Here is a 13397-nt window from a genome sequence, read left to right on the forward strand (position 1 = left end):
TTTTTTTTTTTTTTTTTATCAAAGAGATGATAAAAAAAACAAATGTATAACCTGAGCATCAATCCACTGTACATGTGTTAACATAACATCAGGGTCATGAATAAGGAACCCCCCTCTAAACACCTTGAAGCAATGTTCATGCAAGGATGGAGTGAGATCATAATGTTGCCTCTATGACTAGGGAAGAGTTCCATGGTAATTGTATACGAGTTACTTCTTCAAACATCATGACCCAAACAATTCAGTCTCCTTTTTTTGTGACATTTCTTCTCTCACTCCCCAATCTTGTCAACTACCCTGAGGCATTCACTGCTGAATAGATGTACAAAAGAGAGGCTGGACCCCCACCTGTCAGGGGGCAGTATGGAAATGATAAGGGCTGTCCCTATAACGAGGCAGCATTTCTTCGAGTCACGTGGGGGTTGTGGCCAGAGCATCCCAGGTTGCTAAGAGCCATGCGGGAACACGCGCAAGAGCCATGCACATCCCTCCTCCCAACTCCTGGTAACTAGCATGGTCGGTGAGCTGGCTGTGTGACACATCTTCAGTCCCCTGCCATCTCCACCACTTCCAGGTTCCCAGGCATCCTCTTCAGCCATTGATCACGTAACTCTTAGGGTCCCCACACACCTTACGATTATCGTACGATAATAGCGGGAAATCCCGCGATCGTACGATGATCATGAGGTGTGTGGAAGCCGTGCGACCTCTACTACTGTAAGGTCGCACGACTTTAAACTTACGGACATGTTTGAAAACCCGCCAAGCATCGTACGATGTTCGGCGGGTTTGTGGCATGTCCGTACGATAACAGCCGCACGGGCCGGTGTGCGCAAGCGCACACTGCCCGTTCGGCATTGCGGTCATCGGAAGCCCGCCCCTCAGGGGGTGTGGCTTGCGATCATCGCAAGTACGATCTGCCTATGCAACATAGGCAGATCGTACGTTTTTTTAAGTACCTTACAACCATCGCAAGACAAAAGTCTTGCGATGGTTGTAAGGTGTGTGCCCAGCCTTAGGCATGCACACAGGAGTTTCTAGACTTTTTTCAACCTGACTAACTATATGTGACTATGAGTTACATCCCCCCAGCATCAGGCCCATTCATATATCATACAGTGTAGACAGAAAAAAGAAACCGCTGGGGGGAAAAAATAGAAAATGTCTTTTGGAAGAAGAGACATTGCATTATGTCTTTGAAGGTTCTCATTCATCCAGGTCATGGTATATCTGTAAAAAATAAGAGAAGGCACTCCTTGCCTTGACTTATTTTTTACAGATAGACATACCATGTTTTTTCTGCCAAAATTCCCTAACCTCCCAGCATTTTTTTTTTTTTGCGTTTACTTCCACTTTAAGACATAAAACTGTTTAAACGCCATGCTGGTGATTATATAAGTCAGTAATAATCTGTAAAAGAGGGTAACATCTACACCTAACACACATACATGAGAATGATTTATCCAAAGTGGGTAATTGATTACTTTGACCAGGGACATTTCTGTGCACAGTCCTGGCAGTATCCCGAGACCCTATCAGACATGTATGACTCGGCGTGCATATGTGATCGCAGTATACCTAAAACACATACCTGCTCCTGACAGCTCCCTCTCCAACATCTCTACACCAAAGTGTCACAGCAATATTTCCCAGCATACTCAGCGCCTGTCACATGAGCTCCAAATCACGTGACTGCAAGCTATGACTGCAGCCGCCATCTTTACGTCGGGCAGTTAGGCCACTGATCTGCTGTTCACACTGCAACGTAGTAAAGAAGACTCGCACAAATGACTATAAGACTGTTAAGTCACCGTGTAAAAAAAAATGCACTTTTATTAGGAGCCAACGGTGAGAAAATTCTAAGACTTGTTTACATAGAAAGACCACCCACAATGAGCACGCCTAGCTGCTACCGCCTATCAGAAACAGGGGGTGTGCCCATTATACAGGAACGAGCACAATGACTGGACAGCTCCGCCCTAAGTTACGTCATCAACTCGCAGCGCTGCTAACCAATGCTGTGCGTTCCACTACACGCTCCCCGGTGCGGAAGAGTCCATTTGTCTCTGACAAAGGGGAGACAACGTTATGTCGTGTGGATCGTATAACGCGTTCCTCCAGGAAACATATCAATACGTCCTGATTGTTTCGCATGGAATTGCTTAAATTAAGTTATGCATTAATAAACTCTGAAATGACAGTTCGTGATGAAGGTGATAGTAGCTGACATTAGAGCACCCCCCTGTGTTTGTAATATGAAGTGGTCTGTGGGTGCAGTTTAGTAGACAGAAGGCTGGAGAGTGCTGTCACAGGAGCATCCATAGGGAGTTGTAACAGCAGGCGCCCGGAGTTCTCACCATGCAGTCTATGCGCTGGCTACCTCTGGAGGCCAATCCAGATGTAAGTGGTGCCATTTATCCAAGCACATGTGTGTACTGTGTCCATTCAGCAGGCATTGATCAGCCATATTCTGCTTTTCTTGCAGGTTATGAACCAGGTGAGTGAGCTGTAAGTTGCTGAGCTCTATAGAATGCCTCGTGTGAGTAGTGCCATGACTGGCAGAGCTGTAGGAAAGTTGTAAGTATACTTGTAGTCACAGTATAACCCCCAATGGGCTGGTTAGTGAATACTAAGGTTTGCCTTACACGACCATGGACTCTAATGTCAGAGGAACTGTTGTCTATAGTGTATCTAAAGGCAGAGGAAGGTTAGAACTGCTATCCTTTTTTATTTTTTTGCCATCTGTATCTAGTTAGGGAGATTTCCCCTCACTTCCTGTCCTGTAGACTCAACAGGAAGTAAGATGATATCTTCCAGTGTGAGGGAAATCCCTTCTTAATTGTCAGGGGAACAAGTGTCTTCATTGGGAGATGTCACCTGTTCTAATGGCAACTCAACTTTTAGATTTGCCCTCACTTTCATTCCAAGTGATGTTGGTGATCAGAACGATTACAGAGATTTGGGCTAACTTGCTAAAACTGGAGCAGACAATATGGAGCAGCTGTGTATAGTAACCAACCAATCCGCTTGTTCAATTAAGCATTGAACTTGAGAGCTAGGATCTGATTGGTTGTTCACAAAAACGTTCCCCCAAAAATTAGAAATCCCTTCTAAAAAGATTGGTTCAACACAGGTAAATCAAAATTATTGATACAATATTTAATAGTAGAAAAAGACATATACAATAAACTCATGTACCAGAGACATTTAAAAACACTTAAAACATTCCACTGGATATATCCTGCATGATTATAACAATTGTTGCCTAAAAACCACCTGTGTGGTAAATGACCATCTATGCAGGTTTCTGGATGATTGAAGTACTTTTCAAAAGAAACAATGTATCTGAGAATGTACTCTCATATGTTGCAGTTCAAAGAGCTCGAGGGAAAATGAACCTGCTAGAGTCCTGTGTGTAAAGATGGAAGAAAGACTTTGGGAGAGGTGTCCAGTATAAGACGATATTACTGTCAAAGAATGTAGCTCCTCAATACAGGCAGGAGCTGCGGATGCCCCTCTCACAGCACTTTCCAAAGGCACAAGATACTCCGTGGGTTTCAGTGAATGAAATGGAAGCTTCTTCTAAGATTTTGGTCTTTCGTGTGCGGCCGCACTGTGCAGAAAAAGAGAAAGACTACTTGACACTCCACGGTAAGATGCGCCTGGCAAGATAGGAGCCGGGAATTTACCCGTAAGGCGGGGGAAGCCACCCGCTAACCTTCAAAAGCAAAGTCTTTTTCTACTATTAAATATTGTATCAATAATTTTGAACCAATCTTTTTAGAAGGGATTTCTAATTTTTGGGGGAACGTTTTTGTGAATAGTTGTTTGAAACCCTGTAGATTGGTATATTAGTTTATACACTAGCGTAACGCCTCCCCCCTTTTTTTGTTGGATCTGATTGGTTGCCAGATTCTGACTGCTCTAGTAAATTCCTATCATTGTATCTCCCTAAGGGGTCAGCAAACATGTTACAATCTGAGCATCCAATCAATTTTAGATTTACTGAAACAATGTCATGTGAGGACCTAACCAATCAATTTGCATCGAGTTAGGCAGGTCCTTGCACTATATGGTTGCTGGTAAATCTAACAGGGATTGTGAGCATAACCGGAACACAGACTGCAATAAAAACCTGACACTGGTTCTAACCCTTCCTTGCTCTATCCAAATGTAAAAAGAAAGAGAAGAAAACAAGCTTTGGTATTTAATTTATACTTTAGAGCCGAATGTGAGTCAAACAGATAACATTCATATATAGGAATGGTTATATCTGACAAAAGATTTGTATTTCTGGCTATCCAGTCCTGTTATTTACAGAGCTCTGCCACACAGCACAGCTCTGTCTGGCAGGGCAGGTGACCTAAGTTATCGCTGCTGCAGATTAGAACCACTTCCAGGTCTCTTTCCCCACCCCCAGCCTGTGACTGAACAGTGAAGGAGAAGAAGCAGACTAATGATCTCATTTCTATCACTCTGCCGTTTCCTCCTGTCAGCATGTTCCTTGCATTATAGCACAACCAACTGGCTTGTGTTGCCTCTCCTTGTACTGGGGATTACACAAGACTGATACTAAGTCAAATTCAGGTACTTAGACTGCTTGCATATAAAAAGAATCCATTTATTGGTTACAGATCTGCATTGCTTATGTCTTTTAGATATGGGCATCAAAATGTCATCTTTGATTGTCAAAACTGACATGTTGAGTTTAGAAATGGTGGGGAAGGAGAGCTTCTGAGCTTCCCTTTTTTTGTTCTCAATGATAATGGAAATAGGTCATCTAGCCCACAGATTTAAAGCAGCTCTGCTGGTTAAGCTGCCCATTCTGCCCCTTATTGAAATGTAAACAATTGACATTAGCAGAGTGGCATAGTATTTGTCACTTCTGCCTTGCAGCTCTGGGGTCCCTGGTTCAAATCCTGGTCAGGTCACTATCTGCAAGGAGTCTGCACGTCCTCCCTCTGCTTGCGTGGGTTTCATCCGGGTAGGGACCTTAGATTGTAAGCTCCTTGATAGCAGGGACTGATGTGAATGAGCTGCATAATTGTTGGTGCTATATAAATACCTGTAATAAATAGCATACTTGCCTTTCCCCCAGGTTCTGCCCTTGGCGCCTAGGAGAGGTGACCTCATCCTCCTTCCTGTGACATCTGGGGAATGTAGAGTACTCCAAATTTCTCCCAGCACTGTGCTGCACCATCTTCTCGCCAGCTTAGGACTACTCTTCATTCCCAAGGATCTCATCAGCAGGAGGATGACAGCACCCCCTGCACCATGGAAGCTGAAGGAAATGGAATATAAAGTTTTTCTTTTTTATGATTATGCTGGCTTATAGGAAGGGGGGGCACTTTCAGCATTTCCAGGGTGAACATTCTCTCACACACACACACACACACACACACACACACACACACACACACACCACAATGGGTGTAACACTTCTTATTAGTCAGGTTTAGAGCCAGCTATTACTGTTCGTCATTGAATACAGAAGATGTCCTTGGTGCAGAATGAGAACTTGTTCTGGAAATGATGTTGCAAAACAGCTTATAGCTGTGTTCAGTAATGTAAGGAAACCTGTGCTGAGAGGAACATGAAGCCTGTCACGGTTGAGGTGCTTCTAAAAATGCTAGTTGCCTGGCTCTCTGTCTTCTGTACGTCTAGACCAGGGGTGTCAAATCCAAACTTACTAAGAGCCATGCCAGGGGTTGTGAATAAAATCGGTCCAAACGTAACCCATCGCACTCCTGACCCTATAGTAGGGTGGGTGCGTATAGCGACAGCAGATGGCTCCGCAGATCAAGTAAAGTCACTCGCACTCCAAAACGATGCCCAGTCAATCACTTTATTGACTGTGGTAGTGAATAAAATCAGGGGCTGGACATAAAGGGGGAAAAAAGAAATGAACCCTGCTGCTTGTCGCGGTACAAAGTCAGGGCCCACTAATCATATGACCGTTCTGGTGTCCTATGCGTGAGGGCATTACAAATGTCTGCAGTCTCTGTCCATTAAATGGACAGGGACTGCCGACCACTGCAATGCCCTCAACATATGCCTATATAAACCCTCCCACGACACTTGGGGTGGGTGGGTTTATATAGTCATGGTTTAATTGTGACTTATTCACAATAAACATGGTAAATTAAGGTCCATTTGGGAAAGGGGGGAGGGGTGCACAATCATTTTTTCTTCTTTTTGTAGCAAGATACCTGGACTTGCCGGCAACCCATTATACCTGATGACATATTCTAGGAGATGGTTAGCAACGGCTCCATTATTCCAAGAGTGCTTACATTTTGTAAGAGACAGGCAGAGCCTGTTGATATTTTACAATGCTTTCAGAGACGGCAGCCATGGTGCCCCCATTTTTTTTTAGATTTTTTTTATTATCTTTAAATACCCTAAAGCTGAATTTTAGGCAAATGGCTAAATAAGTTGCACAGTTGAAATACATGATATTTTGGAGCTTTCTTGCATGCAGAAGGGTTTCTGTCCATCTAGCCCTATCGCATAGCACAGCCAGCCTGGTAACCTGAAGTTTGGTTCTGCATCAGTTAGGCTTTGTTCAGACAAGTGGCAAGCTTTACTGCCCCTCTGAAAAGCAATACCCGCGCCTCCTAAATGCTGTTGTTTTTCTTTTTTTGTATTCCAATGGGGATGTTTGATTGCAGGGGTAGCCATATTCCGGCCCCTGAGCTGTGGTGCAACCACAAACCCCATGAGGCATTGCAAGACTGACTGCCACAGGCATGACTCCCAGAGGCAGATGCATGACACTATTTTACCTTTTTGGGTGGGATCAGCCGTCTGTTTTTTTTTTATCGCCACCTTGCCGCCAATGTGAACGTGTCGTTAAACAAGAGCAATAAGCCACCTCCCTGCATCCAGCTTGTGAAGGGGAATCCTCTTATTTGTCTTCATAAAAGGAATCTAGTTTTAAATGTTTTCCTGCAAGATTTACACAACTTTTACCAAGGATCCATGCAATTTCTCCAGTAGAATCTAGTTCAGAAATGTGAAAATCTTGGGTGAAAGAAAGTAATGTCCTCAAATTTATTTTATAGGGTTTTTTTTTGTTTGGGGGGGTATTAATAAAGTAGCCCCAGAGTGTGTTTAGAAGCGGATTTTTCTATAAAGGGCTTGTTCAAGGTTTGTGTTCCAAGGCTGACATCTTCATCCCTGAATTACTGCCCTAATGAGCTAGACCTGGAAGGAGCATGTACCTACTGGATATTTCCAACACCTGCTATACAAATGCTTGTTTAAGGTTAGTTACTCGCTAAGTAGGGATGTTCAGATACCAAGTACTGTACTTGGTTCAAGTACATGTACAGATACTTTTTGAGCTCCAAGACTAGACTAGAGAAAAATTCTAAAGTTAGGAGGCAGCTGGCATTTGTAAGGAGCACACGGAGCTCCTTGGATTTGTACATCCCTGTTTTAATGTATGATGATTTTTTTTATAAATATATATAGAGAGGAGAGAGAGAGACGCTCTGGACCCAGCACCCTGAAAGGTAATTCAGCAGTGGGATCTCACTGAGATTGCTCCCTAAAGACGTCTGCGCCAACTGGTACAGCCAGGTAGGAAGAGTGGACATGTCTTTTAATATCCCAGGGTCTGATAGAAAAGGGCATGTTTTCTAGTGTTCAAAGTCCTTTTTGATTTCAATAGAAATGATAGAATGGCGGTTTCCAGAAAGAGAACATTTTTTCAGAAGAATCTCAAACAGAATGGATCAATGCTTTAACCTACTCTTAAATGACTTCTGGAAAAACTAAGAGGCTTTCTGATAACTTTTTTAATAAGCATTTTGTTTAGGATTTAAAGGTCATTGCTCCTTAAAGTAAGCCTGCCATTATATAAATACTTGGCTTGTCATTGCTGACCTCATTCTGAAAATGCTGGATATATGGCTGTCATTGTTGACCCTCAGGCTTCAATACTTTGAGCCACTAACTTAAAAAAAAAGGTCTACAGGTAAGGTTAGAAGTTCTGATCTGTATGCTTGTTCCATGTCTGTGATTGATAGTAAGGGTCAGAATGATGGACAACAATCATTTTCAGAAGCAAAGGTCAGCAATGGCAACCTTCATGTTTGTCTCATGGCAGGTTTCCCTTAATCATCTTAAACAGACTGCCAAGACTTAACGATTGAAAGGGCAGTGTGAAGATTGGGATATTCATTCCATAGTGGCAACAGTTGTCCTTCAGCTTTTTGTTTTGGAGCAAATAGGTGATGATTACCAGCAATGATTCTTAGACCTGCCTATCTCAAGATTCTTTGTGATTAATTTATGAAAGAGTCGAAAGACCCATGCCTTGGTTTCTCTTATAGAGAATCTGCTAAACAAACAAGTCGTAGTTTAGGTTTCTTATGATAAACAACAGTGAGACTTTTATTCTCCCATATTTGGTGAAAAATGAATATGCTATAAGAGTTTGCGTATACTCCATATTTTTTAGTAAAGTCCAAACTGTCCCCAAGCTCTTCTATGGCGGCCCTAAACCTGAGGAATGGCTGTCTCTATCATCTCCAAGTTTCCAGTGATTTCTCTGTCTAGCAGACTTTTCCAGTCAGGTGTTCCTATAGCTAATATATCTCCCAAGTGATTTTCTTTTTTTTCAAAAGGTGATGGTAGATGCCTTAGTACCTCTTTGTCTCATAGCAGTTTCCTTTAGGTTTTTATGTTTCAAAGACCACCTACTCTTTTTAGAGTCTCAAGAACAGATGTAGAAGAATCTGCCTTTTTACCAGCATTTTTTTCAGGATCTGGGATGGTCTGTAAGTTCAGAAGAATCGTCACAGGTTACAGAATAGATTTCAAGGTTCAAAAGATCTTATTACAAATATTTGGGCTCTGGAATTGAGTAGTAAATGGGAGTGTGAGCTAATTAGTGGACCAGTTGGCTTTTGTGGTTTATCTGTAATAGTACAGCTGTTTTTTCTCAGGCAAATTTAATTTCACTGGCATTCAAGTGGCCTTTGTTGCTGGACTGCTGGCTGCTGACAGTGCTATGGATCACCTGTTGCCTAGTACCCAGGAATCTAGTGACTAAGTGCCATTTACATGCTCATGTGATATTTTCTATCGGGTAAATTAAAAGAGAACTATGGCCCAACCTTTTTTGTTCATAGTTCTCTTTAGGGTCACAAGAGGACATTTACTATGTCCAGGGCTTGAAAAATATTATGGTGTCTCACCAGCCAGTCAAAAATGTCACCAGTTAGCATGACCGGACTATAGCCTTTCAATTTATGTTAACATTTTTTAGGGACAGATGGAGCTTTCTTTTGGTGGTATATAATCACCACTGCGTTTTTTTATTTTTTGGTAAAATATAAAAGGCGTGGTCACGTCAGGAAAATCGACACCAAACATGTCGTGCCTTAAAATTGCAAAAAAAACGATCACACCGAAAATTGGCCATCGGCGACACTTTAAACACTTTTAGTGTGATCAGTGATTAATGGCCCTAAAATTATTGCTCTCACTCCGACGTTCACAATGATATCTAACATGTGCGGCACAATAGGTGCAATCATCGTTTTCGCATGTAGGCGCACCCGACGTATGTGTGGGCGGGGGACTTAAAGTTTAGTGTCTTTTAAAAAAAAAAAAATGTTATGCTTCTTTTAATTTTTTTTAATTTTTGTATTAGTTATCAGGCAATACAGTTATCACATAGGGGGATAAGAAGCTCCCTATGTAGTAGCCAATTTACATGACAGGTCCTCTTTATTGAGACATCAGGGGTCTCCAAGACCCCTAATGTCACCTAGAGACCCCCAGAGAAGCGGATGAACTAGAGATCTCCTTAGTCAGCTTCTCACTGGCATCTGTAGCTGCGAATGACAGCTGCCTCCAGAAGTGATGTAATATACATCACTTCCTGCATTCAGGGACCGGAGAGCAGTTCAGAGGGAGATCGTGTCCTAATCTCCTGTCGCAGAGCAGCCGTGCCGGTCCCGGCCACACGGGGCACAGGGGATCTCGGGACCAGCAACGGCATTGACAGAAGCTTGAATGTAAACCGGCATCCAAAAAGCTCCCGGCCAGCCGTTTAATTACAACAGTCGGGAAGCTACTCGTCCGGCTCTGGCGTCCTCTTGTCACAGACAAGAGGATGAGTGGATTTTTCAAGCCCTGACTGTCATCCTGTGACCCAAAACTCATCATGTAGCTGGCTACCGCCCACTATATGCTTACTGCACAGAGCCTAGCTGCAGCCGAGAAAGATCCTGATGATATTGTCGGGATCCACCCTGCCACCTGATTGATAACTGGCTCTGCCTCTCAGAGCCAGCTGTGCCCGCCCCCTCCCCCATCAGTGAGCACTGGAGGATTGGGAGGGGGGGGGGAATCCCTGCAGAGAGCAGTGACTGACAGTCACCGCTCTCTGCAGGGAGAAGATTGGGAACTGAGTGCTCAGCAGTATGTGATTGCTCAGTTCTCGATCTATAGAGCTGACGTGTGACAGTTTCAGTGTCACATGCTGGCTCTAATTAATGGGATGAGTGTATTTTACTCTCCCCCTACTTCTTGTTGAGGGCCGGTTCACACCACGGTTCGGCCACTGGAACGCAAGCCGGCCAGCTCCCTGGGTTCAGGGGAGGGGGGCATGGCGGTGCATTGAAGTCAATGGCACTGCAGCCATGCCCCCCCCCCCCTCCACCCACCCTCAGTGCGATTTGCCTGCACCCGGTACGCAGGTATATTGACTATACTGTGTATATGATAAGGAAATATGGCTGCTTCGATTTTTGCCTATAGATTCACAAGATAAACACATAGACAGTCCATTAATAACATGCATTGACACTCCATTAATAACATGCATTGACACTCCATTAATAACATGCATTAAATTGATAACATTTTGCATGCATATACAGTAACCTAGATATAGTTTCCCTTTGGGAAAGGGCAGCATTCTGTTCTTTTGGTGTGCCTATAGCATTCAATTTATCCATATTATGCCATTATAGTTTACTGTAGCTTATGAAGGCTGATATTATGAACAGTAAATTGATTGTGGCGTATTTCCATCATCATCACAGGGGTCTGTCTGTAGAGTTTATAATGGCATGCAATCCAGTAAGAAATGCTGAGCTATAAAAAGATAATGCATGCTCATCAGCTAGACCCCTGTGCATTATAATAGGACTGCTCAGTTTTGCAAATCATAACCCACACATTATCCATCAGTCTCAGTGACACTGCCAGCAGGTAGTGCTGAGACACCCCGAGTCTGACGGCTAACTGGGGAGTAGCTCTCTTGTGTAATGCCATTGTGCATAGACTTGCTCATCAGGCACTTCTCTGTACACTGCACATAAATATGCTCACAGTATTCACCCTTCATAACTTTGTAGGGTGATTTGATAGAATGTTTGCGTGGAGCTATAGTTGGCTTACATAAATGTCGGATGATTATGGCTATAAATGGGTGGAGGCTGTGCAAATATTGGAGGATTTCTTTCACACATGTATGATGTTTATAATTTCTCTGTACATGCAGCCACAGAACAGGACTCTGACACTGATATTGCACAGGATACAAAGAGCTGAGAAAATGACTGATTCCCCTTTTGTTTTGCTGATGGTGTAGAGATAAGGCAGTACTGCTCTTTCCTAGCTATGTGGTTTTTGCACATTGCAGTTATGTCTTATGTGATGAGGGATTCGTCCGAGGACCCGATTTCAAAACTTTTCTCATATGTGTTTGTGACCAGCTTTAGTGAAATATAGGTTCCTCGATGTTTGCTAAAACCGACATTGTGTTACTTGTAAATCAGCTGACAAAGCAGTAGAGCTGCAACAACTAATCGACGATGGAAAGCGTTGTCAACGTTTTCTATCATCGATTGGTCGGCTTTCGATTAATTGCCCCTGTTCCCAGCTCCACACACGCTTCATGCCCTACGCCGCATCTCTTCCTCGCCTCACACAGCTCTAAACTCTCTCCCGTCGCTGAGACGATCACGCCGTTGCAGAGAGACTGCAGCATGGGTGAACGAAGTTCTCGGGGAAGAAAGTAAAGTTGCTTGCAGGCAAGACTGCCTGCACTTTCCCCCCACATGTTGTATACATGTATTGCTGGGATTGTGATTGGTTGTATTCCTCTATAGCTGATGGTACATTGCGCTGTATATGTACCATCACTTATAGAGGAATACACATCCCAGCAATACATTATACACTGTATATATAATGTATTGCCAGATTGTGTTGTATTCCTCTGTAGCTGGTGGTATATTGTGCATTGCGCTGTATAATCATTATACAGCGCAATAATTTACCACCAGCTATAGAGGCATACAACAAATCCCAGCCAGCAATAATACATTATACAGTGGCGCAATGCACGCAGAATACCGCCAGCTATAGAGGAATACAACAAATCCCAGCAAATGCATTATACTATAATGTATTATGGCTGGGATTTGTTGTATTTCTCTATAGCTGGTGGTAAATTATTTATGTATCACTTGGCAGCAGATCCTCAAATCATCCCTGAAGTGGTTCTGACACTGTCCTTCCTTCTGGATGGTGGCTACTTTTGTTCCCCATGGTCCCTGTGTGTGTTGTACAATCTCAGTACAAATTAGTGTTCCATTACTGGAGCACCCCCCCCCTTTCTTTTAAAATTGTTTTTATCCGATTAATCAAACTTGATAATCGGCAAAATAATCGTTAGCTGCAGCCCTACAAAGCAAAAATATAATTGTGTGGATGCTGGGCTAGAGAAAGATATTAAAAGGGAAGATACAATTTCTAGTCCTTTGGCCATGTCTTATTCTTCCCAGCAGTTGAAAAGGTTAGTTGCTTGGCTGTCTCTAACCAAAATATGTTGAGAAGCTGACCTGCAACAAGCATGCTGATCAGGAAAGTCAGAGGCCCTAATCTGCATACTAAAACAAGAGCTATTTTATTATTCAGGAAGGCTGACAGCCAAGGGAAATGGTATTTTTAGGCAGAAAGATCAGCAATGTATGCCTTCATGTGTCCCTATTTACATGCCTAAATACTCTGCCCCCGCCTATAGCCACAACCTCGTCTCAAAGTATTACCCTAACCAACCCCTCTGCTCCTCTCAAGACCTCCTGCTCTCTAGCTCCCTCGTCAACTCCTCACATGCTCACCTCCAGGACTTCTTTAGAGTCTCCCCCATTCTCTGGAACTCCCTACCACAAACTATCCGGCTAGCTCCTACTCTGTCTGCCTTTAGGCGATCCCTGAAGATTCATCTCTTCAGGGAAGCCTATCCTGCCTCAACCTAACCGCTGAACTATTACTCTCTCAGTTGACATTGCTAACCTCCTTTTTAGTGTGCTGGTATTAAAACATGAACAATGGTAATATTTTATTGAATAAAGTTGTGCATTGTTTAA

At 43.2% G+C, this 13397-nt stretch overlaps 2 protein-coding genes across 3 annotated transcripts in view; one reads left to right on the forward strand and one right to left on the reverse strand.

Annotated features, from left to right (window-relative positions):
* COMMD6 (COMM domain containing 6) overlaps positions 1-1728 on the reverse strand; it is a 17364-nt gene extending 15636 nt beyond the window's left edge. For both annotated transcript variants that reach the window (XM_018565320.1, XM_018565319.1), the window contains exon 1: positions 1592-1728. In XM_018565320.1, coding sequence (XP_018420822.1) covers positions 1592-1619 — 28 coding nt within the window. In that variant the 5' untranslated portion in view covers positions 1620-1728. The remainder of the gene's footprint in view (positions 1-1591) is intronic.
* Positions 1729-2272: 544 nt separating this feature from the next.
* The window catches only part of UCHL3 (ubiquitin C-terminal hydrolase L3), a 54655-nt gene continuing 43530 nt past the window's right edge, over positions 2273-13397 (forward strand). Inside the window, exons 1-2 of the mRNA XM_018565318.1 lie at positions 2273-2400; positions 2486-2497. Of these exons, the coding sequence (XP_018420820.1) occupies positions 2359-2400; positions 2486-2497 (54 nt within the window). The 5' untranslated portion in view covers positions 2273-2358. The remainder of the gene's footprint in view (positions 2401-2485; positions 2498-13397) is intronic.

This window comes from Nanorana parkeri, unplaced genomic scaffold (genome assembly GCF_000935625.1).
Source record: "Nanorana parkeri isolate BGI_ZX_2015 unplaced genomic scaffold, ASM93562v1 scaffold833, whole genome shotgun sequence".
Taxonomy (NCBI): domain Eukaryota; kingdom Metazoa; phylum Chordata; class Amphibia; order Anura; family Dicroglossidae; genus Nanorana; species Nanorana parkeri.